At 57.2% G+C, this 27,887-nt stretch overlaps 1 protein-coding gene across 1 annotated transcript in view; it reads right to left on the bottom strand.

Moving 5' to 3' along the window:
- Positions 1 to 27,220, bottom strand: part of LOC144311403 (nectin-1) — a 64,591-nt gene extending 37,371 nt beyond the window's left edge. Inside the window, exon 1 of the mRNA XM_077893866.1 lies at positions 27,037 to 27,220. Coding sequence (XP_077749992.1) covers positions 27,037 to 27,115 — 79 coding nt within the window. The 5' untranslated portion in view covers positions 27,116 to 27,220. The remainder of the gene's footprint in view (positions 1 to 27,036) is intronic.
- Positions 27,221 to 27,887: the final 667 nt, after the last annotated feature.

The raw sequence follows: 27,887 nt of genomic DNA on the forward strand, positions 1-27,887 counted from the left end.
TTAAATACAGGAACTAGTCAGTTCATGCTTCCTTCAGGTTCCCTCTAGCTTGGCCAGCCTGGGAGTCTCCAGGTGCAGGCTCCAGGTGCAGAAGGCAACAGGCTCTCGGGCCTCAAGGGGATGCTGTTGGGATGGGGGTGTTCATCTCCAGGTCTTCCCAGGGCCCCGGGAGCTGCCGATTGGCAGACGTGGAACCTCTGGGACGCTATTTCTGCACGACGGGACAGAGAACAGACTGGATTTTGCAACTCTCTGAGGCCCTGCCAACAAGGCGTGGCTGGTTCTCAAGGGCTTCTCATGAACCTAGGTGGTGCGGAGAAGTGTTTCTCAGAGCCGGTTAGTCGCTGAAATGGCAGGGCCGGGCCCTGTTCTGGGACAGGGGTGGGTGTACCAGGGAAGCCACCAACTCCACAACATGAACCCAGGCTCTTGGCCAAGAAGAGGGGCAGCCTGCACAAGTGCCTGTGCTTTGGTAGCTGGGAAGGCTCCCGGGCTGGAGCTCTTGAACTCACACCCAGGAAGTGAGGCGTCTATTAGTAAGTGAGACTTTGGCAGTGACTCAGGGGCTAGGTCCCTGCAGGGCCCGGGGCGGGGGGCACAGGCCAGGAAACAGAGCCCTTGCCCAGCCAGCTAAGTTCTGATCCTGCCTCTGCAGTGATTCATGCTGTGGTCTCAGTAAGGTACCTGCCCACTCTGTTTCCTTCCTGTCACCCATGACATAGGAATACCAGTGGCTGCTCTTAATGCTTCCTGATTATTATTGTTAGGGTCAAACCAAAATGCCTTTTGAACATGACGGAACTTGAACACCTTTACGATGCCTGGGCTCCATCTCCCCCAGTAGCACTGATGGGCCGAGGGACGAGCATCAGTGGGCAGCTCTCCCCACAGCCCTGCAGGAGGCAGGGACTGACTCGGTCTCACTGAGGTCTGGAAGCTCAGACAAGTGAGTAACAGAGCTGTGGTGCTGGGGTTGCGGGGCTCCAGCCCCAATCAGTGCCATTCGTGAGGGGACCCGGCACCCCGGGGAAAAGGACAAAGTGACTTCGTGGGGTCCTACTCAGCTGGCAGTCCCCAGATTGGGACCTTGAGGCCCCAAAGTCTGGCCTCTTGCAGACTCCTCTCCTCCTTCTGCTCAGGGGGGCATCTGCAGAGGAGACAAATCTGGGGGAGATGTTAATTAGTTCTGACAAATTAATAAAGAAAGCCTAATTTGTTCTCCGGATCTAATTTCCTTCCCTGTGCTTTCTTTTCCTGCCCAACAAGCTGTTTGCTCGGGAAATGGAGGGAAAGGTGGCGGCGGCGGGGTCATCCGAAGACGGGTCCGGCCCAGATCAAGCTGCCCCCTCCTCGCTGGCTACCCAACGGCCACCCCCACCCTCCCCTCCAGTGCTCCAGGAAGCCAGCCCCAGACACTAAGCTGTCAAACCACTCCCAATTATCTCCCTCTATGCCCGCCGGCTCCAGGGGCGACAGTTGTAGCAAGCTGGCGTTGACTCATTCTGTCACCGGCCTGCCCTGCTTGGGAAAATGCAATTTAATGAAGTCCAAAGGCAGGGCTGGGGCAGACAGGGTCCTAGGCAGAGGGCGGTACTAGCTTGGGGATGGCGGGGAGTGTCCTCTTTCTGCGGGACAGGGTCCCCGATCCGTCTGCTATTATCTCATCTTGAGTGCTCCGCCAAATGCCAGCAGGAGGGGTCATCCTACAGCTTGCCCTGCCTCCACTCACCTCTTCTGCAGCGCTGAGCAACCAAGGCATTGACCTTCTCCACAAGGGCCTCCACCCCCCTTGGCTGCCTGTTTTAATAGCGTATGGTCATGACAGCTCGGAAATTCTTCCTGCTGTTTAATCTTGATCCCTTTTGCTGCAAAGCAAGTGCATTTCCCCATGCCTGTTGATACAGAATCTGGGAGAGGGTCAGCCCCTGCCAGGCACCACCAGGCCAGCCCCGGGTTAGGGAAAGAGGCTATCCGTGCGCTGGCAAGCCAGCTCTGGTGCCCGGAGAGAGCAGGGCTCCCCTCGTCATTTTTGGCTGGGCTGGGCTTGGCCCTGGCAACTGGCACCCTTCTGGTCCTACTAATTGGTGGCATTTGCTGGAGACTCCCGTTCTCTCTAGTTGGATAGCAGAGAGGCCCTAGCTCCGGGCCCCTGGGTTCAAATCCCAGCTCGGCCGCTGGCCTGCTGTGTGACTTGAGATTTTCTGTTTCTGTTTCCTCGTGTATAAAAAAGCAACAACAGTAACTTCCTCATGGGTTGCTGGGAAGATGAAATGAACTTCTGTAAGAGGGCACCACGAGCAGAACCTGGCAAAGAAGAAGTGCTCAGCAAGCATTAGCTCGTGGAGCTGCCGCCCGCAGTGCCTTCCAGACCCCTTGAAGCACGTCGGCTCCTGTTGATGCGGGGCCCCCACACCTGCTCTTCCTTCTCCTTTTTCCTCTTGCTCCAGCGCCTCTCATCCTTTAAACCCACCTAGATGGGGTCAAAGCTGCTTGTGTGTTCCCCCCAGGCCATGCCCTTTGGGAATGGCCACACCTGTAAGAACCTGTTCACTGGCTGTCCCCTACCAGACCATGGCCCCATGAGAACACGGACGGCCCTCTCCCGCTCAGGCTGGGTCCCAGCACCCTGCCAGGGCCCACACACAGCTCCGCCAGCTCAAAGTCGACTAACAGGTGGCACGGCCGGTGGGGCCAAGGAGCATCCCAGCTTCTTCTGCCCCAGTAGAAACGGTCTGTGGGACTGAAGCAGTTTCGAGAAATGCTCCTGGCCAGGGATAGAGGGGGCCAGTTTGGACCACAACCTTCTCCTGCCTGATTCCATTCGGGGTCCTACATGCTGGAGGCCCCAGGAGCAGTTAGGAAGTGCTTTCCTGCTGGATGCCAAAGGGGCAGAGAAACGTCTCACCGCAAAGGCAGTTAGGCATCTCTAAATCTGAGAGAGCAGCCGTGGACCTGACCCAGTGGTGGAGTGAAGCCATGGGTCCTGCATGTATGTGTCCACTGTGCACCAAGGATGGGCCAGAAGGGACCACATGGGAACAGCTGATCTGACCCTCTTGGAGCACAGATAAGGCTACTGGGGCCAGACACTGCCAAGGAGGCCGAGGCAGGACTCCTAACTCTGAGGCTGACACTCTTTCCCTGAAAGCATGCTCGGCTCATGGTAGCAAATCTGCTTTCTGTTTGAGTCCCACATTTGATTCCTGTCACCCTTGATGACTGTTAAAGTTTAAAGTAACCGCCCATACGATGCTCTGAGTGAGGTCCCCAAAGGATCAATCACATGCGGTGTGAGGTGTCTCACTGCCAGGTGAAAGAAATGTGTGCTCGGCTCTTCCAAACCATCCACTCCACTGCATGCACGCCTCTTCTCCAAGACTGGTCACTGATCCCTGCCCCCCAAACCTCCCAGACTCTGCTCCTTCAGGAAGCTGGCGCCTGCAAGTGCCACCAGCTCCTGGCTCGGGGACCCTGCCTTAGCACCCAGAAGGAGTGGCTCACTCAGGCACATAGCTGGTTTTCCTGGTTGCTATCAAGTTCCTGCACTCATGCTAGTGGGCAGGGCTGTCTCCCTCCTCCCTCTGGATCTTTCTTGGGACCACTCCAGTGTTTCTGGAGATGGAGAGAGCCCAGAGACACGAGAGAAGGGCTTCCAGAGATAGAGGGTCATCCTCGGTGTAAAAAGAGGTCCCTTGGGTCCTCCCAGCTTCTACCTCCCCATCCACAATTTGGTTTACTAAGCCTTGTGAGGGCTCAGAGAGGGTCTGAGCACTCGCTGGAGTAAGGGCAGGCTCTGGAGGTGCTGGGCATGTCCTGCCACACGCCCAGCTGGGTGGACGGATGCAGAAACAGGGCTGGAGATTCAGCTGTGTCCATGTGCAAGCCAGGGAGGGAGGTGAGGAGGTGGGAGGAGACCCCACTGAGCTGGGACACGGGCAGTAGGCGGTCAGCAGGAGCCAGGCCAAGACCCAGACTGCCCTTGACTGTGGGTGGAAAGCTACTCACAGGACAAGACAGCATGCATCCTTGGCCTGGTGTCAGACCCGAGGCTGGGGGAGGGCTCGGACTTCTTCCACTCCCAGCCTGGCAGGAGTTTCTGTGGCAAATGTGGACAGCTCTGGCTAAGAGCCTGCCCCTCCAACTGGGATTCTCCTCGAACTTTCCTTGAATGTAAAACAGGGATAACCACCCCTGACCCCTGGAGGCTGCAAGGGGATGAGGTGACCACTTCATAGATGCTATAAAGCCCTGCAAGAAGGGAGGCACTGTCAGGGGGCAGGGTGGCTGGTCAGCATTAGCTCCTGGAGCAGGCTGTGGCGAGCAGGATTTTCAAGGAGAACGTGTGTGTGCGTGCGCGCGTGCATGAGCAGAGGACTATTTAAGATGAAGGGTGGCCAGGAAGGCCTCAATGAGAGGGGACTTCTGAGTCAGGAACCAAATGCCAACCGTGTGTCTTGCCTTGGAGAAGAACATTCTAGGAGCAGAGGCGTGAGGTGGGGGTGTGCCTAGGAAGTCTGGCCGGCAGCTAGAGGGGAGGGGTGCAGGGACCAGAGCACCAGGGCCCAGGGTCCTCCGAGCAGGATGGGAGTAGAGCCCTTGGAGAGCACAGGAGGAACATGGTCCAGGCTAGGTTTGAGCGAACCTGCTGACAACTCTTGAGAAGACGCTGTTGGGACTGGAGGCAGAAACCAAGGTCCCACGGGGTGGGGCAGGGGGTGCAACCAGGTCTCAGGAGCCCACTCCTCCTACCTCTCCAGGTGAGACAGCTGGCAGCTCACTCCCTCTACCTGCAGACAAGCTGTCTTCCCACCCTGGGCCTGGAAGGGAGGTGGGGGGTGGGGGGCAGGGCTGGGGAGGAAGCCCTGCACAAAACAATGGCTTTGAGCCAAGACAAGAGAGATGCTTGTTCCCCTTTATTTATGATAGTTGTTGGGAGAAATAAAGCCAGCCCCCACCCCCACCTCCACCTTTCTCTTCCATCCGCACCTCTTCCCTGGGCACAGGCTTTCCTCTGACACAGAGATCAAATAACTTTTCACTCAAAGGGAACGATATTATCTCCCCATACAATTCAGCACCAACACCAGCAGACCGACATCCCCAGATTAAAAGGCAATTAGGCAGCTTTGTTTTTGCAGGGGCCGAAGGTTTGCTTGGTACCCTCCTTGGGAACCGGATCCCACTGCAGGGAGGGCCAGCGACTCGGGTGACTCCCCATGGAGGAGGCGGCTGATGGAGACCTGGGTCCCCCACCCCCAGCCTGGCCCCCAGAGACAGGAAGGACCCCCAGCAAGGCACTACTGTAGTTTTCCTCTGCGTACCCTTGCCTTTAGAGAGTTAAGGCAAAGTTTGTGTGATCCCCACCCCGAAAATACCACACTGATGGCTTTCAGGCCTATTTCAAATAGCATAGACCTGCCCTCCCCCCATCAGGGTTTCCAATCTTTTGGAAATGACCTAAAAGGCGGGGAGAGAAGGGGCTCGGCTTCTTCACTTGGTTAACTGTGCTGATACCACATGTGGGGTTAAGGCCCACACAGCCCCTTCAGAGCATCCACAGTCCCATCTCATGGAATCCTCGGAGTGGGTAGTATTTATTACCCTGCTTTTATGCCCAGTTGTCCTATACTCGCAGAAGCAGAAACAGAGGGCCAGAGAGGCAGAGGAGGTTCTCCAAGGGCACAAAGCTAGTAGGTGGTGGGGAACCCAAATCCACCTCGCTCCTCAACTCCTCCCCATGGGGCTGGCTGAGGAAGGGGAGGGTTTTAGAATCCATCCTTCACCTTCCAGTAGTTTGTTTGATGAGGACGGCAGGATCACTGCCACCCCTGCCAGCCGGGGTGGTCAGGGAAAGTCCACCCATCCACAAGTGGCCCTTGAAAGACGGGGGAGGCTTTCATTAGACACAGGTGCAAAGGCCACCATCATGCTTAGCTTGTCGTAAAGCTCCCTGGGCAACTGGGCTCTTGCTCCCCCCACCAGCCCAAACCTCGTGCGCCCCCTCCCTCTGCTTCTCCCATGCTGAGCTCTCTTCTCCAGGATATTTTAGGCTCTCTCTTGCCTTCGGGTCTTTGTACAAGCTTTTTTTTTCTCCTCTTTACGATTTTATTTATTTATTCATGAGAGACACAGAGAGAGAGGCAGAGACACAAGCAGAGGGAGAAGCAGGCTCCCTGTGGGGAGCCCGATGTAGGACTCGATCCCAGGACCCCAGGATCATAACCTGAGCCAAAGGGAGATGCTCAACCACTGAGCCACCCAGGTGCCCCTTTGCATAAGCCCTTGTGTCTGCTCGGGGCACTGTCCTCTCCTCTACCCATCACTCCCCTTTCTAGCTAAGGGTCACCCTCTGCTCTCCTCCCTGCCCCTCCCCCATCCTGCCCCACAGTTTTGCCAAACCTTCCACCCCATCTCTCATGCTAGCGACCATGGAGGTGCTTCACAAGGGCTGTCTAATGGAGGGAACGACCCCTCCCCACCTTCTCTCACCTCTGAGCATCCATAAAGGCAGCTCTCAGACCCAGCCATACCCACCCAGTCTCTGCTAGGTCAGATTGCTGAAACCTCCCCTCCTTTCCAGGCCCTTCTCCGGGGTCACCTCTCCCAGATGAAATCTGCTGGCCCAGGTTTTCCTACTTTCCTACTTTCCATCGCCGAGTGAATACTGTGAGTCAAGCACCGTGCCAGCTTCTCCGGGCAGAGGTGACAGGGGTGGTGGTGAGAGTGGGAGAGCAGAGGGATAAGAAAGAATAAGGCATTTTCTTTTTCTCTAGAAGCTCCGTCTAGCAGGAAACTCAGACATGAAAACAAATAATTACCGAGTTAAGTTTGGTGTTTCGTTTGTTTTTAAAAGTATGAACCCAAAGTGGCGGGAGTCCAAAAGGAGAAGTGGTCCTGAGAGTGATGGTGGGATCAGAGAAGAGTGGGATTTTTAGCTGGGTCTTACAGGATAAGCAAGAGTCCCTCAAGAGAGAAGAGGCAACAAGAGAAAAGTGTCTCTTAAAGCTCAAGGGCCTGGGGCATCTGGGTGGCTCAGTGGTTGAGCACCTGCCTTTGGCTCAGGGTGTGATCTTGGGGTCCTGGGATCAAGTCCCACATCAGGCTCCCCACAGGGAGCCTGCTTCTGCTTCTCCCTCTGCCTGTGTCTCTGCCTCTCTCTTTCTGTGTCTCTCATGAATAAATAAATAAAATCTTAAAAAAAAAAAAAAGCCCGAGGGCCACGAAGCGTTGCCTATTGGTGCAGAGGTGAATGGCAAGGGAGATGTGCACCAGTTTAAAAATAGCTCTGCCTGAGACAAGGGACTGCATGTCCCCCTGTAGCGCCTGGGAGCCACCGACATTCTTTATTTAAGCAGGGTGGTGACACAGAGCATGGCGCCAGCCACAGAAAGGCCACATGGTGTGATTCCATTGATATGAAATGTCCAGAACAGGCAAATCCAGAGACGCAGAAGTAGATTAGTGGTTGCCAGGGGCTGGGGTGGGGGTGGGGTGGAGAGAGGAATGGGAGTGGCTGCAAATGCATGCAGCGTTTCTCTTTGGGGTGAGGAGAATGTTCTCTGTCAGCAAGTGGTGATGGTCACCCAACTCTGTGAACATACTAAACCCCACTGCACTATATACTTTAAAAGGGTGACTTTTATGGTGGGTGCATTCTATCTTGAGGCCCATGGAGAAGGATGGATGGTGGTGAGCCGGAGCCCACCCCTGCCCTGATGAGGCGGGCTGGCCACGGAGGGACCTCTCCAAGGCTGCAGCACCCCCAGAGGTGGGGGGACCCTCCTCAGCACAGCTGCTCGAAGTAATGACCTATGGCCCCAGCCTCTCATCTTCCTCCTTGCCTTGCTCAGGATGGATTCTGCGGGGCTGGAGGTCATGGGAGAGAGCCTGGGACCACCTTCTCACCTGGAGCAGGCTCCCCACCCCCCCACAAGGGGCAAGGGGCGTGGCTGGCATCTTAGGCCTGGGACCTAAGCGGCAGACAGGTCACCTGACAAGGCACGCCACTTATTTCTGAAGACAGGCAGGTCCCCTGATAATAGAGCAGGCAGGGAAGAGGCTTTGCCATAGACGGGGAAATTAGGGCAGAAAATAACACCATGAAAACAGAAGTGTCCAGAAATAGGAGAGGAGGAGGCTTGCTCACATCCCAGTGTGTGAGGGCCTGTCTGAGCTCCTGGGCACCCAGGGACTGTCCAGCTGCAGGGCTGCCACAGTTTCTCTGCTGGGTTCCCAGCTCTTTTAGGTACTAGGCATGTGCTGGGGGCCCACTCTGTGCACCAGGGATGGAGGGAGAGTCCTCTGTGTGGGGTCCTGAGCATCCACAGCAGGGCTGTGAGGGAGCATGCATTCCCAAGGACCCCATTCTCAAAGCCCTGTCACCTGGAAGGTCTGGGGACGGAGATTCCCTGGATACTGGCATGGGGGGGCAGTGCACCGGCGATCACAAGTGGGTTGAAATTTCCGAGGCTTGTACAGTGGTGTGTGCGTGTGTGTGTGTGTGTGTGTGGGGGGGGGGGGGGGTCCTTGGTTCAAGATTTTGAAATGCCCGGATGGGGTGAGGAAGAGGCTTGGAGGCAGGGGTGCTGAGGCTTGAAAGTATAGGCAAACACTGCAGCCTCTGACGTCCTCAGAGTTCCCTTCCGGTCCCGGGGAGGGCAGAGGGTAGGGCCAGCTCCCCAGGTCTACGCGGGCACAAGTGCTTCTGAATGGAAGTGGGTGGAAGCCCAGAGCAGCCTGGGACGGCAGGGCTGGGACAGCAGGGTGATGCCGGGGCTCCCAACTCCCCAGTGGGCAACTTTATTCTTCCTCTGGGCTTGGGGACCAGGGCAGGGCAGAGAGGAGAAGGCGAGGCAGTGCAGGTTTGAGGGGGAGGACCTCACTGATTTTTCCCAGCATCCCCCAGGCCACTTCTCTCACCACAAACCTCAGTCTCAAGCCACTTGGTTGTCATGGAAACAAGCAGAATAGAACAGATGGTCTCCACTAGCCAAATTCCAATTAAACAGGGCAGAGATGGATCGAGAAGGGGTTGTGATGTGACTAGGCCACTGAGGGCTCTGTCCCCAAACCCAGCCTGACCACCCTGGGCAGCCCAGCGGCCGGGGTCAGAAGGACATTCTGGGAGGTGGGTGGAGAGCTCTGCAGAGGAGCGTCACCACCCAGTCCCCTCTTTCCTTACCCCTTCTCAAGGTGGAAAGTGGAAGGCTGCAGGTTGAGGGAATGCCACCTTGGAGGGCAGTACTGGGGACACACTTAAATCTACAGAGATACCTCAACAGAGACACACGCATGCATTCATGTTCACACGACTACACATGTGCAACCCAACAGTGCCGTTTGTGTGTACACACGTGTACGTACGTGCCCATCTGCTGGCACAGAAACACATGAGGGCACGTGCAGAAAGGTTAGGCAAAGCCATTAATCAGAGGCACACTCTTAGAACAAAGCAAAGAAAATGCTTTGAAAGACAAAATAGGCAATTTATTTCAATTTATTTAATAAACATGTATTAAGAAAATGGGAATTATAAACACACACACACACACACACACACACACAGACGCATGCACAATACAGTCCCAGGCTCAAGGACACACAGGATACATTAACTAATAACACGATCACTGTGCTACGGCAGGAAGGCTCACGAGTGCCGTGACAATACTGGGGAGGAAATGATGAATTTGGGGCGGGGGATTAGAGAAGGAAGGGTCTTGAAGGATGAGACGAAGCTTGCCAGGCCGGGAGGGAGAGCAGGAACAAAGGCCGGGTGGGAGGAAAGGTGAGAAACAGCGTGCGGAGGGCACAAGCCCAGCGTGAGTGGGGTCCGGATGCTACACACACAGACGTGTCAGCACACACCTGCCTGTGGAAACCACACACCCAGGCACAACTTCACACGCACAGCCACAGAGCTCCCCTGGTCCCTAGAGCTCGATGCATAGGAGATACTTAGTAAGTAAACGTGAACTACAGAAGAAAAGATGCTTTTGTTTGCTGCAAACAACATGAGGTGGATATGGGAGGTGTTGGGAGAAAGGGAAGCGTCACAAGTTTGCACATCTTGGCTACGGCAGTTACACAAGGTGCCAGGAAAACAGAGAGGTGTGCAGAAGAAGAAACCTCATAGCTTATGAGGGGCTGAGAAGGAGGGAAGCCGGCCAGCTCCCATCAGCTTACTGTGCACTTATGGAGCACCTACTGTGTACAAGGTACTGAGCTAGAGCCTGCAGAGATCCTAAGGCTGAGTCCTCTCCTTCAATGAGCTGTGTCTGGGGTGAGGGGAGGAGAGAAAGAAAGTACTAGACAACACAGTAGGTTCTGGCTACAGTGAGACCCTAGTCCAGTGGTTCTCAACTGGGGGTAACTCTGCCTCCCAGGCAGGGGACATTCAACAATGTCTAAGGACATTTTTTATTATCACGTGGTGGGGGTGGGGGAGGATGCTGCTGGCATCTACTGGGTAGAGGCCAAACACCCTCCAGTGCACAAGCTAGCCCCACATGAAAAAGAATGATCTGGCCCCAAACGTCAATAGTGCTGGCTGGGGTTGAGAAGCCCTGGCACAGAGCATGGCGTCTGCACTTAAGTGAGCAGCACTCCGGACCCTGCGAGAGCTTCAGACAGAGCAGGTGTATGACACGCTCAAACCTCTTGCTCTGACAGTGGCGTACGGGCTACGCAGGAATGGGGAGAGGCCCCCAGGGTGGCTCAGAGGGTGATGGTAGTGGGATGCGGAGGGGTCCCACAGATATGGAACCACTAAAAAATTGACAAGCCAGGTACAGAGGATGAAGGAGAAGGAGTCCCAGCTCCAGAGAACAGCAGAATTGGGGTTCTGAGCCCAGCGAGGGCTGCCCTGGGGGGTTGGGGGGGGGCGAGGGTGGCTTTGGGCTGCACACAGGGCATGAAGCAGGAAGGCCCAGAAAAGACAGCCTGGGGTGCAGGCGAGGCTGAATTTGGATGGAACAGATTGGGGGGGTTGTTCCTTAAGTTCAAAACCCTCCATGTGGCCTTCCCAGGCCCCTCCATGGCCAAGGGGTCCCATTCCCCATCCAGGAGACAATCTAGAAGATGCCATCGTCCTCCATGGGTGCCCATGTGTGGCCACCCTCAGGCTGCCCTGGTCACCCTCTGCCACGGCAGCCACTTCTGCTCCAACTCCAGGTCTCAGCCTCAAGGTCACTTCCAGGGAAGCCTCTCCTAGGTTAGGGCCTTGCTGGCCCCTTCACAGCCCTGTGAACACTTGAATCGCCCAGAACGTTCTCTGGACCACTCTGTGCATCAGTCCAAAGAGCAGGGAGGACCTGTTTTGGGGACAGTGCCTCACTGCCAGCTCGTGCAAAGAATTAAAACAGGGACAAGAGGCTCCCCGTTTCCCTGGCTTTGACCCTGCCTCCTTTCCCATCTCCCTATTTCCTGACCACACGACTTATAAAAACAAGTCTAGAAGGAACTGTTCTGGTAGCCATCAGGGTAGGACAGCATCAGGGATCCTGAGGGAGAGGCATGGAAGCTTGCACAACACAAGAGCAAGTTTCCTAGCAGTCAGGGATGAAAATGTCACCCCAAAGCCCAAACTCAAGGACACATGGCCTCATCTGCTCCTCACCCTGACTCTCCAACCCTGTTCCTGCTGGGGGAGTTACCTGGTCTGCAAGTGCCCCCTGAGGCACATTTGCCTTTGAATAAAGCCTTTAGCCTTAGTTTGAGCTGCTTAAAGTACTTTTTCTCAACACAATAAAGTACCTGGCAGCTAAAGTACAGATGCAGATAAACATCTGTTGACTAACTGACCCCACCTAACAGATTAGGGAAGCATTACCTGCAGGGTCACCCTACCTGGCCAGCAGCAAGGTCAGCCAAGTGAGTCAACAGGGGTCAGTGGCATTGCCAAGGAGAGCAGCTGGGGATGCCTTCTGGGGTGGTCGCAGGGCCTGCTCTTCAGCAGGAAATATCCAGGGGCATCCAAAGAGCCTGTAGGGCGGGAGTGGGGTGGGGGGAGGCCAGCTAAAGCAGGCCACTAATCTCTCTTGAAGATTAAATACCACCCTGGCTCTGGAGACCAGAAACCAGCTGGGGGAGGGGGCGGCCCAGGGCAGGGGTGGAGGTGGGGGGTGAGGGAGCTGAAATTGGGGAAAACCGCCAATGATTAACCAGAGCTACTAATTATTAACCAGCTAGACTCTTGGACTTGAGGACCCCATTTCTGGCTTCACCCATCCGCCAGGGTCGAATCCCCAGCGTCCCTAGGCCTCCCTGCACCTCCCCCTCCCCCAGAAACTATCTCCAGCCTGGCCTTGCTCTTTATCTTCCAGTGCCCTCCCTGGTGGCTGCTGCTCCTGAACATCAACCCTACTCCCCACCTCAGGAAGGGGTCAGGGAGACACTGGGATGACAGTGATTGAAACTACACTTTGGGCTGGGTCTGGACAACCCAAAGGCAGCCTCCTCCGTCCTTGGGATCCATCTCCTCATTTCCAACCCCAACCCCCACCCCACCCTCTGGAGGGTAGCACTGGGCCTTATCTGTCTCCCTGTTCAGCCTCAGGATTTGGCAAGGGGAGGCCAGAGGAGCAGAGAAATGGAAGGGAGGGGTCTGATGGCGGGAGGGGTCTGATGGCTGGAGGGTGGCTAGGAGCCGCAAACCTGGGGGGCGTGGGGGAAGGGGCTCCAAGCTGAGCCTCCTGGGCTCAGGGCAGGGGTGCTGGGCTGAATAGGGCAGAGGCATGTTGGGGATCAGGAAAGAGCCTTCTGGGTTACCTTTAGGATAAGGAGAAGTCCAGACTCTCCAGGGGCAAAAGAGTCCTTTAAGCACTGGCCACGGAATCTGTGGCTGAGTATCAGAGCAGCAGAGTGGGTCACCGGGGTCTGCCCCAGGGTCATTTCAGTGTCTGGATGGAGTGATGAGCTGCCTGCAGGGTGGTGGACGACAGCACATGGCTGACAGTGGGGTGCCTCACCCTGCCACATGCCCTGGCTTGCCCTCCTAGTGCCACGACATGCACGAAGCCACTGCCCCGTGTCACAAAGCACTAATCGGCGATCGGAGAGGCTGCCAGGAGATCACGCCACGTGGGTGTCCCTGCGGTGCACTACCTCCCACGGGGCCCCCCACCCATTCCAACTGGTCTCCACCCGTCCCCATCAGAGCACAGGCTGCTGGAAGAATGAGGGGCTGCTCCCACAGTCTCTAGAGTTAAGAGACTGCAGGCAGAGAGAGGGTCCTGCTCCTCCACCCCTCCCCGCTGCCCCCTTCCCCCAACTGTCCTCTCTATGCCCTGAATCTGTGCAATATGCTCCCTTTCTCAGGCCCTTCTCTCCCCATCACCAACTTAATTCCTTAATTCCCACTGGAGATAAGCGGATCTTTCACTGCAATTTATTGTTAATCCAAAGGAAAACAGGGTTCGGAAGGGGTGAGTTGGAGGTAGGGAAGCATGAAGGCGGCCAGCCCGCTCTGCCCCTTCCCGGATCCCTGGATGGATGTAGTGGCTGGGGAACCCTAGACCAAAAAACCTGGGTCATTTGGGGCCCCCCTCAGCTACTAGGGATCTAGACAACCTGGTTCCATGGAGAGCACCCAAGATGGCCAATGTGGGTCAGACTTGGTCAAAAGCACTCAAGGGAGAGAAGAGTGAGAGCTGGAGACCCTCTTTAAGCGCCGAGGAGACATCATGTGCAAGGTCAGATGCGCTCCACACGATCCCAAGGAGACAGAAACACGATTAGCGGGTGGAAGCTCCAGGCATGCGGATTTCAGCTCCGTGCAAGGAAGAATCTGGGGCAGTCAGAGCTGTGGGGGCTTCCATGTAGGGTGGTGAGTTCCCCGTCACTGGAGGTACTCATGCTGAAGCTGGATGTTCAACCAACCGGTAGGGATGCGGTTGAGGGGTTTTAAGTGAATGGGTGTTACATTATTTGCTCTGCTGCCATCCCCTGCCTGGGGATGACAGCCCAGCTGGGAGGCTCTTCCCAAACCAGGGGATGGGAGGGGAACAGATGGGCTCAGAAGCTTAGCCTGCCTTTAAGGGTGTAGGAGAATGCAGTCCCGGCCCTGTCACACCTGCTCCTCCAGAGCCAAGCAGGGAAGCCTTAGGAAGTGACAGGTTTACTTGGGCACAAGCCTACAAGGGCCCCAGCTCCTCTCGACATCTCCTAGCCAGGCTGTTGTCCTGCGGGCATTTAGAGATGGCACCCTCAGCTGTCACCTACTGTGTGTGAGGCTGGAGGACAGATAACATCCCACATCGGACTGGAAGCTCCAGGAGGCCAGGGAAGTTATGTTCACTGCTCAGCCCCTGCTCCCTGCTCAGTGCGGGGCCCACACTGGTGAGTGAGTGCAGGAAGGAGCCCGTCTACCCCTCCTGCCCTAACACACCCAGGGCAGTGGGATTCCCACAAGTGCTGGCACCCAGAAGCCTACACATGGGGTTCTTTGGTTGAGGGCATAGAACTCTCGCTTCCAGCTACTCTTTAAAAAGGGAGCATGGGACGGCTCCAAAGAGCCACTGGGCATCTTCTGGTGACCATCTGGAGGTGGAGATGATTTTCCAGGAGCCCAGGGGTGTAAGTGGGTGATGCACCCTGTCCAAGTTGAGAGGTGACAGGACCTCAGCTGAGGGACGCCCAGCCCCAGGGAACGGACCCTCCTCTAGATGTCGGCTCCCTGGGCCAACAGCTGCTGATAATAACCAAGTGGTGTGAAGACTCCCTCCGTATCAGGCACTGTGCTCATCACACACACACGCACCATTTACCTCTTCTAAACCTCTCATGATCACGTGCCCGCCTTCCAGTGGAAGGAACCAAAGTTCAGAGAAGACGAGACACAGACATACACATGGGCCCACGTAAGTAATAAGAGACAGAGACCACTTGGCTTCAAAACAAACAGTGCATTCAATTTGCCGGGAAAAAAATAGTCAAGCCAGTTGTTTGTGATCCTATAGACAAAACAATTATCTAAGATTGACCTTCTGCATTCTGTAACTGGCGGCTGGGGGGCAGTGTAGACCCTGCCATGGACAGTCATCATCTTTGATTGCCTGCCTCTTCCCCCCCCCCGCCCCCCCCCAGTACCCAGCCTCTGCCCCTCCCGCCTCTCCCAACTGGGTGAGGGCCCCCCACCTCCGTGGGGGAAAAGATGGCAATCAGAGTCTAATCAGGAGCAGACACACACACACACACACACACACACAGCACAGCACCTCTTGCACACACACACACACAGCATGTGACCTCATGTTCTCTCTCTCTCTCTCTCTCTCTCTCTCTCTCTCTCTCTCTCTCTCTCGTGCGCACGCACACACACACACACGCACAAACCATAAACCTCTCTCATACACACACAGAGGACATAAAAACACTTGTAAAGAAACACATAAAGCAGCACAAATGATCATTACGGCTTGAGCTGTGTACACAAGTGCCGAGGGGGTAGGAGTGATGGAGTGAGGATGGGAGAGGGGAATCGAGCCATTTCCCGGGCAGGGTGCTTCTGGGCAGAGCAGGGGGTGCTGGTTCCCAGGCAAACTGCCTATCGGCCCCTGTTCCAGGCTCCTTGGAGGGAAGGGGGAGCCACAGAGACTCTTCCCAGTTACTGCCACCACCACTGCCGCAGTGCCAAGAGGTGGGTGCTAGGGATGCTGCAGGCTCCCTCCTCCCCCTGTCCCCCACCCCCACCCCAGTACAGACAGGAAGGCCCATCATCTGACTCCTGGCAGGTGATTCAGATTGGAGAGGGTGCTGGGTGTTCAGGAGCAGGCACAGGGAGCAAGGACTGTCGCTTAAGTTCCCCAAAGGCCCATCCATCAATCGAGCGGAGATAATCAGAGTGCTCAGCCGGCCCAGGACACTGATTACTCTCTGGGCACCATAAACACAGGGAATAAATCTGGGAAGGGGCCGGGTAGGAGGGTGTCTCCGTAGCAGGGCTGGCCACCCTGCCTGGGAAGGGAGAGGAGGCCCATCCATCATTCTGAGAGATGTAGCTATCTAGGCCAATGAGATGAGGACAGTTCGGGGGGCGGGGGAGGTGGGCAATCATAATAAAATAATCCAGTGCAGTGTGGCTGTTCTGCTCTGATCTTATTTACACTCGGGAGAAGCCTGTCCCTGCCTCTGCTCCAATTTTTACCCAGGAGCCACTGCAGAAAGCTTCTGCCATTGACTCAAAACTCTTGCAGGGTGCTTGACCCAAGGGGCAGGAAAGTGGCTTGGCCCAAGAGCGCGGGTGGGCATCTGTAGGCTCTAGGCGACAGGGGACCCTTTGTGCACTCCTTAGGTTTGCACGGGGGGTCACATGGGTCTTAAGTCCTCCATTCTACTATTGCTTCCGAGCACTTCCTGGGCGCGGGGCAGACTCCAGCCCCAGGAACCAATCACAGAGTTTGGCCTGTGTCTGGGCCGCAGAGGCTCCACCGTAATTCAAGCTAACGGAGCATGGATAATCTAGAACAGCAGAGGGTCTAGGAGGAATTTCTCTTTGGCGTCGAAACATATCAGATGACTGTTTTGCAGCCCAGTTACCCTCCTAATTAAGCAAGTTTGTGAGGCCCGAGCCCGCGTGGTGACCTGCAGGGTCAGGGTGTGCTGAGTGGAGCATCGGCCCTGGGTCACCGTCGAGAGGACAATCCGCATGTGGGCCATCTGGAGGTCACTTAGTCCTCAGCCACAACACTGGAAAGTGTTTTTGATCTTTCTGCTCCCACGACCTTCTTCCCTGGGATAGTTCTTTACCCCTGCTGCGAGGCTGCGTGGCTGCGTGGCTGGCACGCCTCTGTCCCCAGCTCCCCGTTCTGAACCTGCCTGGGGCAGAGGAAGCACCAGCCCTTTCATCCCAGGGGATCAAAGAAGCCAGTACAGGTGAACACCCTATATCCTCCTCACCTCCCCAGATAAGGGCCCCTCCCTTGCCATCTTTTGGGATCTCCGGGTGTGGGCAAGAGAGGCCAGAACCTTCCAGAAGCTGAGGATGGACCCTGGCAAAGGATCAAGCTTGCTGAGCTCTGGACCCGCCCAGGACCCAGGAGCAGCCTGGGAATGCCTGCTGGGGGTAGTTCCAGGCGGCTTTCTTGGGAGAAGCTATTACACCTGGCCCTAGTCTCACTGTGAACCATGGGAGGAGGCCCCCACGTGGCACCAGTGATCCCCCAAAGCTCAGGGGATGAAAGAATGATGATATCGAGACATTTCTCGCCAAGATAGCCACATCAATACTCCCAAGACGAAACAGTGACTGCAGTGGGATCCACCAGGAGTGCAATGATTGCACTTCCAGTACCTGGAAGGATATAGTGGAAAGGACCACTGAGACTCTGATGATAAGCTCTAAGAACTCCCCACACGCTCTAGGGGTGCACCAGGTTACCCCACACCATCAAAGGGAGGAGTATAAGTGATATATGCAGGGTGGTGGGCATTCTGGATGCAAAGTCCTATGCTTTATTATTTTTTTCTAAGATTTTATCTATTTACTCATGAGAGACACAGAGAGAGAGGCAGAGACACAGGCAAAGGGAGAAGCAGGCTCCCTGTGGGGATCCCAACATGGGGGTTCAATCCTAGGACCCCGGGATCATGACCTGAGCCGAAGGCTGACGCTCAACCACTGAGTCGCCCAGGTGCCCAGCAAGGTCCTATGTTAATCCACGCTTGGTAAGCTGTCTGTCTCCATCGCCTGTCCACACAGGAGAGAGGCTGCTTAGCTAAGTGGGATGATTATGGACACTGGGCCCGACTTCCTGGCTCTGCCACTTACTAACCGTGTGACTACCGGCAGGTTACCTAACCTCTGCAGGGCCTCATCTTTCCACGTATAAAAAAAAAAGGGAGACTAAGAGTTATTATGAAAATTAAATAAGTTATTACATGTAAGATGTTTACAACAGTGTCTGGCACCCAAGAGCTCTCAATAAAAGTTTGTTATTACTATCATTGTCATCAACTCTCCAAACAACCAACCGTGTATTCAGTTGGCATGTACTAGCAGCCCATGATGTGGCTAACCCTATACTAGGCCCCGGGGACACTGAGATCCATCAGTAACAGACCCTGTCCCTCTGGAGCTCTCGGTCTCAGGGAGAAGATAAATCCCAGGCCCAAATAACCATATAGCAAGACGAAGAGTGGTTAGTGCCACGGGGTGGCACGGATGAAGTGTGAGGGGGCTTTGAGATGGGAGAGGTTATCCCCAGCTGGGGGGGTGGGGGTGAGTCAGGAGGCTTCATGCAGAAGTGGCTCTCACCTCAGTATGTATGTACTTATTTATTTAGATTGATTGGATTGATTAGATTTATTTAGATTTTTTTAAAGATTTATTTATTTATTCGTGAGAGACACACAGAGAGAGGCAGAGACACAGGCAGAGGGAGAAGCAGGCTCCATGCAGGGAGCCCGATTTGGGACTCGATCCCAGATCCTGGGATCACGCCCTGAGCTAAAGGCAGATGCTCAAATGCTGAGCCACCCAGGCGTCCCAAGACTGATTTATTTATTGAGAGAGAGAGAGAGAGAGAGAGTGAGCAAGAGAGAGCACAAGAGGGGGGGAGGGGCAGAGGGAGAGGGAGAAGTGGACCCCTCTGCTCCCCATGCTAAGCAGGGAGCCCAATGCAGGGCTGGATCCCAGAACCCTGAGATCATGACCTGAGCCCCAGGCAGATGCCCAACCAACCGAGCCACCCAGACATCCCTCACTTCCAGTATTTAGATATAGGAAGTATGCAGAACTTTGGGGGAGAATGCTGGCATTTGCAAAGGCACTGAGATGGGAAAACATGGGGCATAAATACAGGTGTGCAGCTGGGCAGGCCTGGCATGCGGGGGACCACCGTGAGATGAGCCAGGCAGCGGGCAGCCATCAGGTGCTCCTGGGCCTGTGAGTGTCTTTCTCACACGGACTTTAGGCACGTCCATCTAAGAAGCCGTGTGGGCAGATGGGAGCCAGAGAGCCGCGAGTCAGGGGCCGCTGCCATGGTCCTAGGAGCAAGGGCGTTGCAAGCAGCCCCTCCCGAGGTGGGGCCCACATCAAGTGGTGGCAAGGCTGGCTTGGCTCTGAGCACCTTCTCTAACCTCCTTTGTCCTGGCAGCTGCCAGCATTTGCCCAGAAGCCACCAGGACTGAGGGAGGGGGTGCTTGGGGCACTGCTCAGGGCCCAGAAAATGGAGCATGTAGAGGCGGCCCAGCCAATCCCTCTTGGGGTGTGCACTCCAGACCAGCTGTAGACCAGGGCCTTACCGGGGAGCTCCAGGAGTCCGTGCAGGTCTCCAACCCCTTTCCTCCCAAGCAAGGCTGCCTCGCGTCGGCCCAAACAGATTGGCCCTCCCATCTCCCCTGACTCATCTGGCGGGCACACTAGCTCATGTGCCAAGCGTGGGCTGGCCTGTGTGACCTTCCATGGGAGCACACAAGTGAGCTCGTGTGCCCTTAGAATCAATTATTTAGGCCTGTTGCTCACTTTCCTCCCCAAGACTGAGGTCCAAGAAGGGGTGAGCTTTCCTTTGCTCTGGTCTTGTTTTTCCTGGTGACATCCACTGAGCCCTGGTGGTATTCTGGTGACCAGTGTATGCAGGATGGTGGGGGAAGAGAGATAAAGCAGGAGGGGAAGGTGCAGGCAGAGAGGAGACTGGCTGTTAACCAACAGGCACCAGAATCTGCTAAGCAAGAAATAATCCCATCTTTGGTGGGAAGAGCCCCAAGATGGCGCCCTTGGCAGTCCATCACAGGGACTGTGGGCAAGTTATTCCACCTCGGCAGGATGTGAGACCAGCAAGCCCCTGCTAAGGCTGTCAGCTGGCACAAAGGCATCGTTAGGGGCTGAAAAAGGTTTCTACCATGAGGTCCCCAGGTCACTACCCCCACCTTCCAGGCAGAAAGATGGGCCAGGATTCAGGCCAGGGTGGCTGTGAGGAGTCCAGACTCCGCTACTAGGATGTGTCTCTCAGACCTAGGGATAAGAGAGGGCTGCTGTCCCCCAAAGTCCCTCTTCCCCAGAATGCTGGTTCGCTGAGCTTCTTGGCCAGCTCCTGCCAAACAAAGCGGACTCCCATGAAGAGCCCTGGAGGGAGCTGTGTCCTTCTCCCCTTCAGGCAGGGGATAGAACTGGGGGTTCAAGTGGGCGGGAAGGAGTGTTTCCAGCCAGCTTCGAGGAAGGGAGCACACTTTCGAGGCGGGACTCCATTTAAGCCCAGAGATGCAACTCAAACTCCCAATGGGACATTCTTGTGCCCATGGCTATTGGCCTGTTTAGCTTCCTGGGCCACGCCTGCAGCTGTGTCCCAGTGGAGCTACCAGCCAGCGGAACTAATGTCCTCTAATGAGATCCGGGCCAGAGTGGCCGGGCGGGTTTTATTGTCTGTGGCTTGGTAATGAGACTCCTCATAAACTGGGAATGAAATTGGGGTCTGTGCAGACCAGAGCCGGGTGGGGAGTGGCCCAGGAGAGGGAGTCAGCTCTGCCTGCCAAATCTCTGCCTCCCTTCCCCCTCTGTGGCCCAGTCCAGTCCACGAGCTCTCTCTGTGACTGCCTGGGCCCTGGGGCTCCGTGCTCACCCCTCAGGGCCCTGCCCATGTCTCGGGCCAGATCTCCAGTGGGTGATGCTCTAGGTTCCAGAAGGACATCCTTCCCCCTGTCCCCCTCCCTCCCACAGCTGGGCGTCCTGTACTGTGGTGCGAACCTGGGCTGCTCCATGGTCAGCTCTGGCTGGGCCACCCTCCAACCTACATCCTCAACTTATCCCTCGCTTCCCCAGGGAGCTCCAGCTTGTTGTAGGGGGAGAGTGGTGGTAGCTGGCAAAGTGAAGGACCATTTCACTGGACACATTTTATCCCATGGCCTGGCTCAACCTCTGCTGTATGTGTCCATCTCAGCCTGTTTCATCTCTCTCATGGACAGGATTTGGAGTCAGAAGACCTGGCACCTGACGTGGCCACACTGGCTTGAGGTGGTCAGCAAATTACTAAGCTGACTCACTTCCCTCCTCTGTAAAAGGACCAGGAATACCATTCACATGGGGTTACCGGGAGGATCGGCTGGAACCATGAGCTGTCAAGAGTGCCACAGACATTTTTATTATTAGTGGCAAAAGGATCCCATCTGCAGCAGGAGAAACTGGAAGAGGGTTTTCTAGCAGCAAGAAGGGGGTGACGCCAGGAGGGATTCTCGATCTGGCTGTGCCATCCTGCCAGATGAGTGGACTGCTGGAGAGAGGGTCCCGTTGCCCACCCTTCCCCCAAATGCGGAATTCTGAAGGGAAGCAGGGGCTGAGTCCCAGGCCCTCCCTGCCAGCCCCGGCTTCTACCACAGCCAGAGCTCCAGATGGGCAATGGAGCCCAGCTGGGCCATAGCCAGGGAGTGAGGCGGGTGCCTGGGAGAGCCCCTGGTGACATGCTGCAGAACAAAGGCCACACAGCACCTGCTGCTCGAGAGTACACGACCACCAGGGTCATTCTCCTGCAGGTGCCTGGAACGCACCAGGCCACTTGAGCCCCTGGGACGCTGCGGCCTCCTCCACCATTTCCAGGTGGAGGTAGGAGCTCATGGAGCACCTCCTGGTCGGCGCCAAGGGCAGTGAGGTCAGCACCGGGCAGGCAGCTGAGTGGCACTTTCTCGAGGGAGTACAAAGGTGGCACTGCCCAGTTGGCAGAGGCAGAGGGGGCCAGGATCACTCAGAGGAAAGGCATAGAGCATAGGAGAAACTATCACCACACTGCCCATTTATCACACGCCTGGCGATGCGCTCAGCACTTTTCACACATTACGGTCAATCTGATCTTTACAACCTCCTTTGAAATCTGTATTAACAGAAACCCATTTTACAGATGGGAAAAACTGAGGCTTACGAAGTAAACTTAACCAAGTCTGCTCAGCTAGCAATTTGTAGAGCTGGGAGTCAAACCCAGTCCACCTGGTTGTGCTCTGCTGTCTCACTTTGTTGGGCGGCCAAGATGGGGTACTCTCCAGGCTGTAGGGAAAGGAACCAAGCTGTCTGCCATTCTCTCTTGACTAGGGCCTGGGTCCACTGCTGCTGCCCCGCCCTAGAGACCATAAAAGCACAGATCCCATGAGCAACTGAGAATACATACCAATGACCCCCACCCCCCTCCCCACCCCTCGCCCCAAGGATAAACCTTGGGATTATCCATTGGCCTAAGGAGCCTATAGCCTGTTGTCAGGAAGACTTTCTTTGTGTCCTTGCTGGGTGTCTCCTGTTGCACTAAGTTCACCCTTCCTGGTGGAATGGGTCAGGGTTTGGATATTAGGCTTCACCTGTCTTCTTCCCATCTCTTCTGTCTCCCCATCTCCCAAATCAGCACAATGGAATCCAGAGCTTCAAGGGTTAACTGGTCTAAAGGGTGTTATCTCCAACTCAGGGCATTCCCTCTGCAAGGTGATCCCTGCTCAGATCTTAAATTACCTCTTGCCCCAGCCAGCACATCTGCTGCTGGCTCTGCAGACCTGGTCTCTATGCAGACCTGGTCTCTATGGAGAGGGGCGGGCATTGTGGGGAGAAATAACAACCAGCCATCCTGGGGCACAGGGTCTTGGGCTCTTCCACGCCCCTCATTCCCTCTTCCTCTCCCACCAAGGGGGCTCCTGAGTTCTGCCGCACAAGCCAGGGTGTTTCCAGGCACATGTATGTTGCTGACCTGGACACACATAAGGTTCTACAGGGCTATCTACAGGGGACCAAAAATCCACGCTCATGTCCCTTTTTAAATGCCTGGAATGTGCCCACCTTTCCCCCTAGAAGATCGCCTTTCCCCCAGGTACTCATACAGGAAACAAAGATGCCAAATCAGTAGCTGAAAGCCTATCTCCCGGGGCCCCTCCCAGCCTTGCAGGGATCTTGAGAAGCCTTGGGGCAAGCCAGGCCCCAGTTAGCACGAGGTCCCAGATGCTCTCTGCCAGGGAGACAAGAGAGCAAAGTCTCTCCAGGTGAGCATCTCCCTGTGAGAGTGTGGAGACCCAGTCTAAAGCCAAGGACAGAATAGGAAAAGCAACCAGTGTATAGGCTGCCCCCCCCCCGCCCCGCCCCGCCAAGGACCCAACAGCCCATCTTGGAAGGAACTGGCCGAGGGTGAATCCTAGGTCTCTTCCCAAAATCACCTCTCGGACACTCTGACATCCACACAGGTATTACCAAGGCTCAGTGCTACTCACAAAATCCTAGTTGGAAAGACGTCAGAAATCAGTTATATGTAAATATACACTTGATATATATTTATGGTCCCAGTCCCGTGCTGACCCCACATACCAGTGCACAACCCCTCCTTGCCCTCATGCCCATGGGTCTGCAGGGGCACGAGGAACTGTAGATAACCAACAGAAGCGCACAAAGCCTTGCACATGTGTGTGAGTGTGTACCCACTCGACGCTGATGGCGAGACAATATGCAGACTGTCAGAAACGTTATAGCCTAAGTCCCACAGCTAGCTAGTGTCCATTTCGGCCTGGCACACTGGCTAACATTCAAAGTTCAAAACAAACAAAACGACACCACACAGCATCAGTAAAACAGGGGAATATACAGGCACCATCTCTTGTCTCTCCCCCAGGTAGGGAGCCATTCAAGTCACCAGGTTAACCAGGAAAGATACAATCAGGAAAATCGAAGGTTTATTCACACCTCCCTTGGGTGTTTTCTGTTTGTGCCGAACAATGAACATTAGTCAGCTGCTAAACAATGGCAGTATCATAGACAGCGGCTGGGGCAGACCCACTGCCCGTACCCCACCGCTCTGCGCCGGGCCTGCTGGCTCGGCCGTCAGCACTAGGGTTCGGCTGGCTGGTGTGACCATCCTGGCAGCATTCAGCTGGGTCCTGGGTCAGGAAGTGGCCAACGAGGTGGATCCATTGTGCAAAACTAAGTGGCTTGAAGGGAACGGATGATGGTCTCGGCCAGCATCGGGCAACAAGGGGCCACCCGGCCCCCTGAGCCACAGATACTCAGGCTCAGGGATGCTTTATAGGCTGCTCGGCTGGGGCTGCTGGGCCCAGGCTCTGCAATATCTTCTCCCCTCCAGCTGACTATTAGGCCTCGAATCTGATTCTGAGACACTCTCCATAGCGCAGCCTCCAAAACGGGCACTGAGATTGCTGTTCACACATGCTGTAATCCCCAGGCCAGCAGAATTGGTTCTGCCATAATGTCCTGCCCAGCAAGCCTGAGCACATCACTGTCTGAGAAATGCAGAGAGGGAAAGAGCCCAGCAGCTCTGACACTCCGAGTTTCGAAGGAAACCACCTTCTGCGAGCTCTGTACAGACTGCAGAGAAGGGGTGTGCTGTGGCCCGACAGGTATTCTGAGGGTGTGCACGACACCTGGGGTGTGTGTTCTCTTTCCAGACAAAAGGTTTGGGGAAGCCAATTAGGGAGGGTGTGGTGTAGGTGGGACACCAGTTCTGTGCACCTGCTTCTAAGGCAGGTTCCCTGCCTCCTCCCCAGGGCTCCTCCTGGCCCTCTTTAGGGCGCGGTCCCCAGGCCCCACTGGCCCTCTCCTCTGGGGTGACCTGTAGGAACCACAGACTGTTATCTCAGAAGCTTGTGGGGCTTCACCATCCAGCCTGGTAAAATCTGTGTTGTAAAAACACACTTCTGTGTTTACGCGTCAACAGCCAGATTGGGAGGCTTTTTTTCTTTTTAGTCAGGGGGCTATCACACACACTGGGGATTGCCCCCACCTGCTTCCCCCAGAGAGGTCCTCTGCTCACTGGTCCATGCTCCCCGACCCGGCCCAGGAGAACGCAGAAAAGAGCATCAGGCTGGCAAGTCCCCGGAGAGGAGCAGCAGTGAGCACTCAGGAGCTGGCGGGTGGTGGAAAGCCGGGTGCGGGCAGGCAACTTCTGGGCCTACCAACCTCCATCCAAGTGTCATATGGGCACCACCTCACCCACCTGCCTCCCTCTCCAGGGGCACCAGGGGAAGAGGCACAGGGTACAGGAGCCTGGTGAGTCGAGGAACTCTGGCTGCCCCTGATGCCAGCCAGCCATAACAATGACAGTCAATCGAGGAGCGCTCATTAAGTGCCTGTCTGAGCTGTGGTTCTTGGTCCGCATCCCATCTCCTCAATCTGGATTTTTGGTGGCAGGAGTGTCTACACTTGAGCCAGGTGAGAGTGCCATCTCTCCCTGACTCCACTTCCTGAGTGGGGTGGAGCAGAGCTGGCTTCCAGCCCCCCCCCCCAAAGGAATTAACCACTATGTATCACAAAACTGGGGGAAGAGAATAACAAAAGGAGGGGAGGATGGGGGTGAGTGCATTCTTTTCCCCCCAAACCTTCCCACTCTGTCCGACCAGAATTAGGTTAACCCCTGGTGTGCCACCAACTAGAGCTCCCCTAAAGCTCTCCTTTTTCCTAGAATCCTGGTGTGGACACTGTGCAATTAAGGGTTCCCAGAAGCCCAATCCCCCAGTGGTCAGAGGAGTCCTAGCTAGGGCCTGAGCTCCCGCTGGCTTCCCAGGAGGTCCAGTGTGCGAGGAAGACCTCTCGGTCACCATGACCACCCTGGCCAGGGAGGGACTCAGTCAGGCCCCTTGAAGTGGGCAGTGCTCCCTGTATGCCCCGTCACCCCCACCTAGCAGGACAGGACCCCACAGGCTGTAGGGGTGGGGGCACCGCTGTGCCAGCTTCCACAAAGTGCTTTCGATGCCATCTGCCACTCAGTGAGATCTGTGGAGCCCTGGCAGCGAGCTGCTGGCGGAAGGGGTATAGAATCGAATGGGGCCGGGTTCGTACCTTCCAGGGGTGCACCCCAGCCCCACAACTGGGCAGCCAGGCTGGCCCCTGGGTAACACACTAGCCCGGCGGAGTCTGCAGCATCGCAAGCATCTCCAACCCGCGGCTGCCAGCGGCGCTGGAGATCCGATATTCTAGCCCCACTGGGAGCTGGTCTCTCTGTACTCCGGCCCCTAATTCGGCCACCCTAAGGCCAGACCACGTGCTCCAGCCAACCCCCTCCCTCCCCCTAAAAGCCCCATCTAGCCCGGGCGGGAGACCGGCTCAGGTTTCTTCCCAGAGGGCTGGAGGACCCCCACCCCCACCGGTCACCAGCCGCCGAGGGAGCAGGGCAGCTTCCCGCCGACACAAAGGGTTAAAGCCAGGCGAGGGGACTGGGTCGGATTTGCCTCCTAAACGCATTTTCCAGTTCATTCCCCAGCACAATACGCCGGGCCGGTCCCAGCCTCCGCCCCCACCCCACCCGTCAGATGGGCCACCGCGGGCCACCCCAGGGTCGGGCGTCGGGTTAACCCCTCGGCCGCCGGCACCTCGAGGAAGGACACGCGGGGCACCCTCGGGAAAGTGGGTCACGCAGCCACCTGGCTGGCACCAAGCCCCGGCGCCTCCTCGGGGGGGCCCGCGCCGGGAGCGGAGTTCCGAGGCGAGGTGCAGCCCGCGCAGGGCCGGGGCGGGGGGCGGGGGGCGGGGGGGGGGAGCCCGCGCCGCCCGGCCTCACCCCCTGGGACAGCGACCGCAGGTGAGCGAGGAGCTGCCTCTGACGCAGGAGCCGGCTCCCGGCGGCCGCGTGGGGCTGCGTGGGGCGGGCGGGGGCCCGAGCGCGCGAAGCCGTCTGGCAAGGGGGCCGGGGCCGGCGCCGAAGCCCCCCAGCCGTGCCCGGCACCCGCCCGCCGGCCCGAGACCGACGCCCCCCCCCCCCCCCCCCGGCTGTCGTCTCCCACCCCGGGACCGCGACTGCCGTGGTTCTTTTGCATTTATGTAACATGCGGGGTTTCCAAACTGCTCCCCGGGCTGAGGGCCGGTTATTAAATAAATAGAACGCGATTACATATTATTATCTTTGTGAAAAACTGAGCGGAGAAAGTGCTTTCTGGCTACACGGAGACGAGCATCCGCCTGCTTCCCTGCAGGGCAGGCAGCTGGGCTTCCCATCCTTTCTCCGCCGAGCCTCCCGCGCCCCCTTACCTAAGCCGTGACCCAACTTTTCTGGCTCCTTTCTCCGCCGATAACCCAGCCGTGCCCGCCATCCAGCTCCCGGCCCCGGGAAGGCATCGGACGGGGCGGGTCGCGCTTACCTGGGAGGAAGAACGCGGTCAGGCCGAGAGCGAGTCCCCACCAGCGTCCGGCGGCGCCCGCAAGCCCCATGCGAGCCATCGGGGGCCGGGGGTCCGGCGAGCGGGGCGGCGAGGACGGCGCTCCCCGCGCTCCACGAGCCAGCCCGGAAGACGGAGGCCGATCGCCGGGGCCGGCGGGCGCTGCGAGGATCCAGGTCAGCCGCAGCCGTCGGCCGGGCCGGGGCGGGGCGGGGCGGGGCGGTGGGCGCGAGCGGCGCGGCCGCAGTCCGGGCCCCGGGCCGCCGGCGGCTCAGAGGCTCGGAGGATGCCCGCCGCAAGTTGCTCGAGTCATGCCCCTTCTCCTCCTCCGCTCTCCTCCCCGCGCCGGTCCCCGCCCTCTTCTTCCACGCAGAGCCGGGCTGGGGAGAGGGACCCACCCCCGGCGCGCCCGGCTGCCCGGTGCCCGGCTGCGCGGCGCGGGCCCCCGGCCCCCGGCCCCCGGCCCCCGGCCCCCGGCGCGCTCACACCCTCCCGCTCGGCTGCAGGTCGCCGGCGTCCATGGCCGGCCGTCCTCGGCGGCGGCGGCGGCGGCGGCGGGCGGCGGGCTCGCGGCCCAGGCGGCGGGAGGGCGGGCGCGCGGTCGGCGGCTCAGGCGGTGCGGCTCCGCGCGGAGGGCGAGCCCGGGGCGCCGCGCACCCCCACCCGCCCGCCTCCCGCCTCCCCGCGCCGCCGCCGCCGCTCGCGCTGCCCGGCCCCGCGCCCCGCGCCCCGCGCCCCGCGCCCCAGCCCCGGCCCCGGCCCCGCGACGCTGTGGAGCTGCCCGGGCGCCCAGCCGCGCCGCGCTCGCCGCTCTCGCTCTTTCTCTCACTCGC

This window comes from Canis aureus, chromosome 3 (assembly GCF_053574225.1).
Source record: "Canis aureus isolate CA01 chromosome 3, VMU_Caureus_v.1.0, whole genome shotgun sequence".
NCBI lineage: Eukaryota > Metazoa > Chordata > Mammalia > Carnivora > Canidae > Canis > Canis aureus.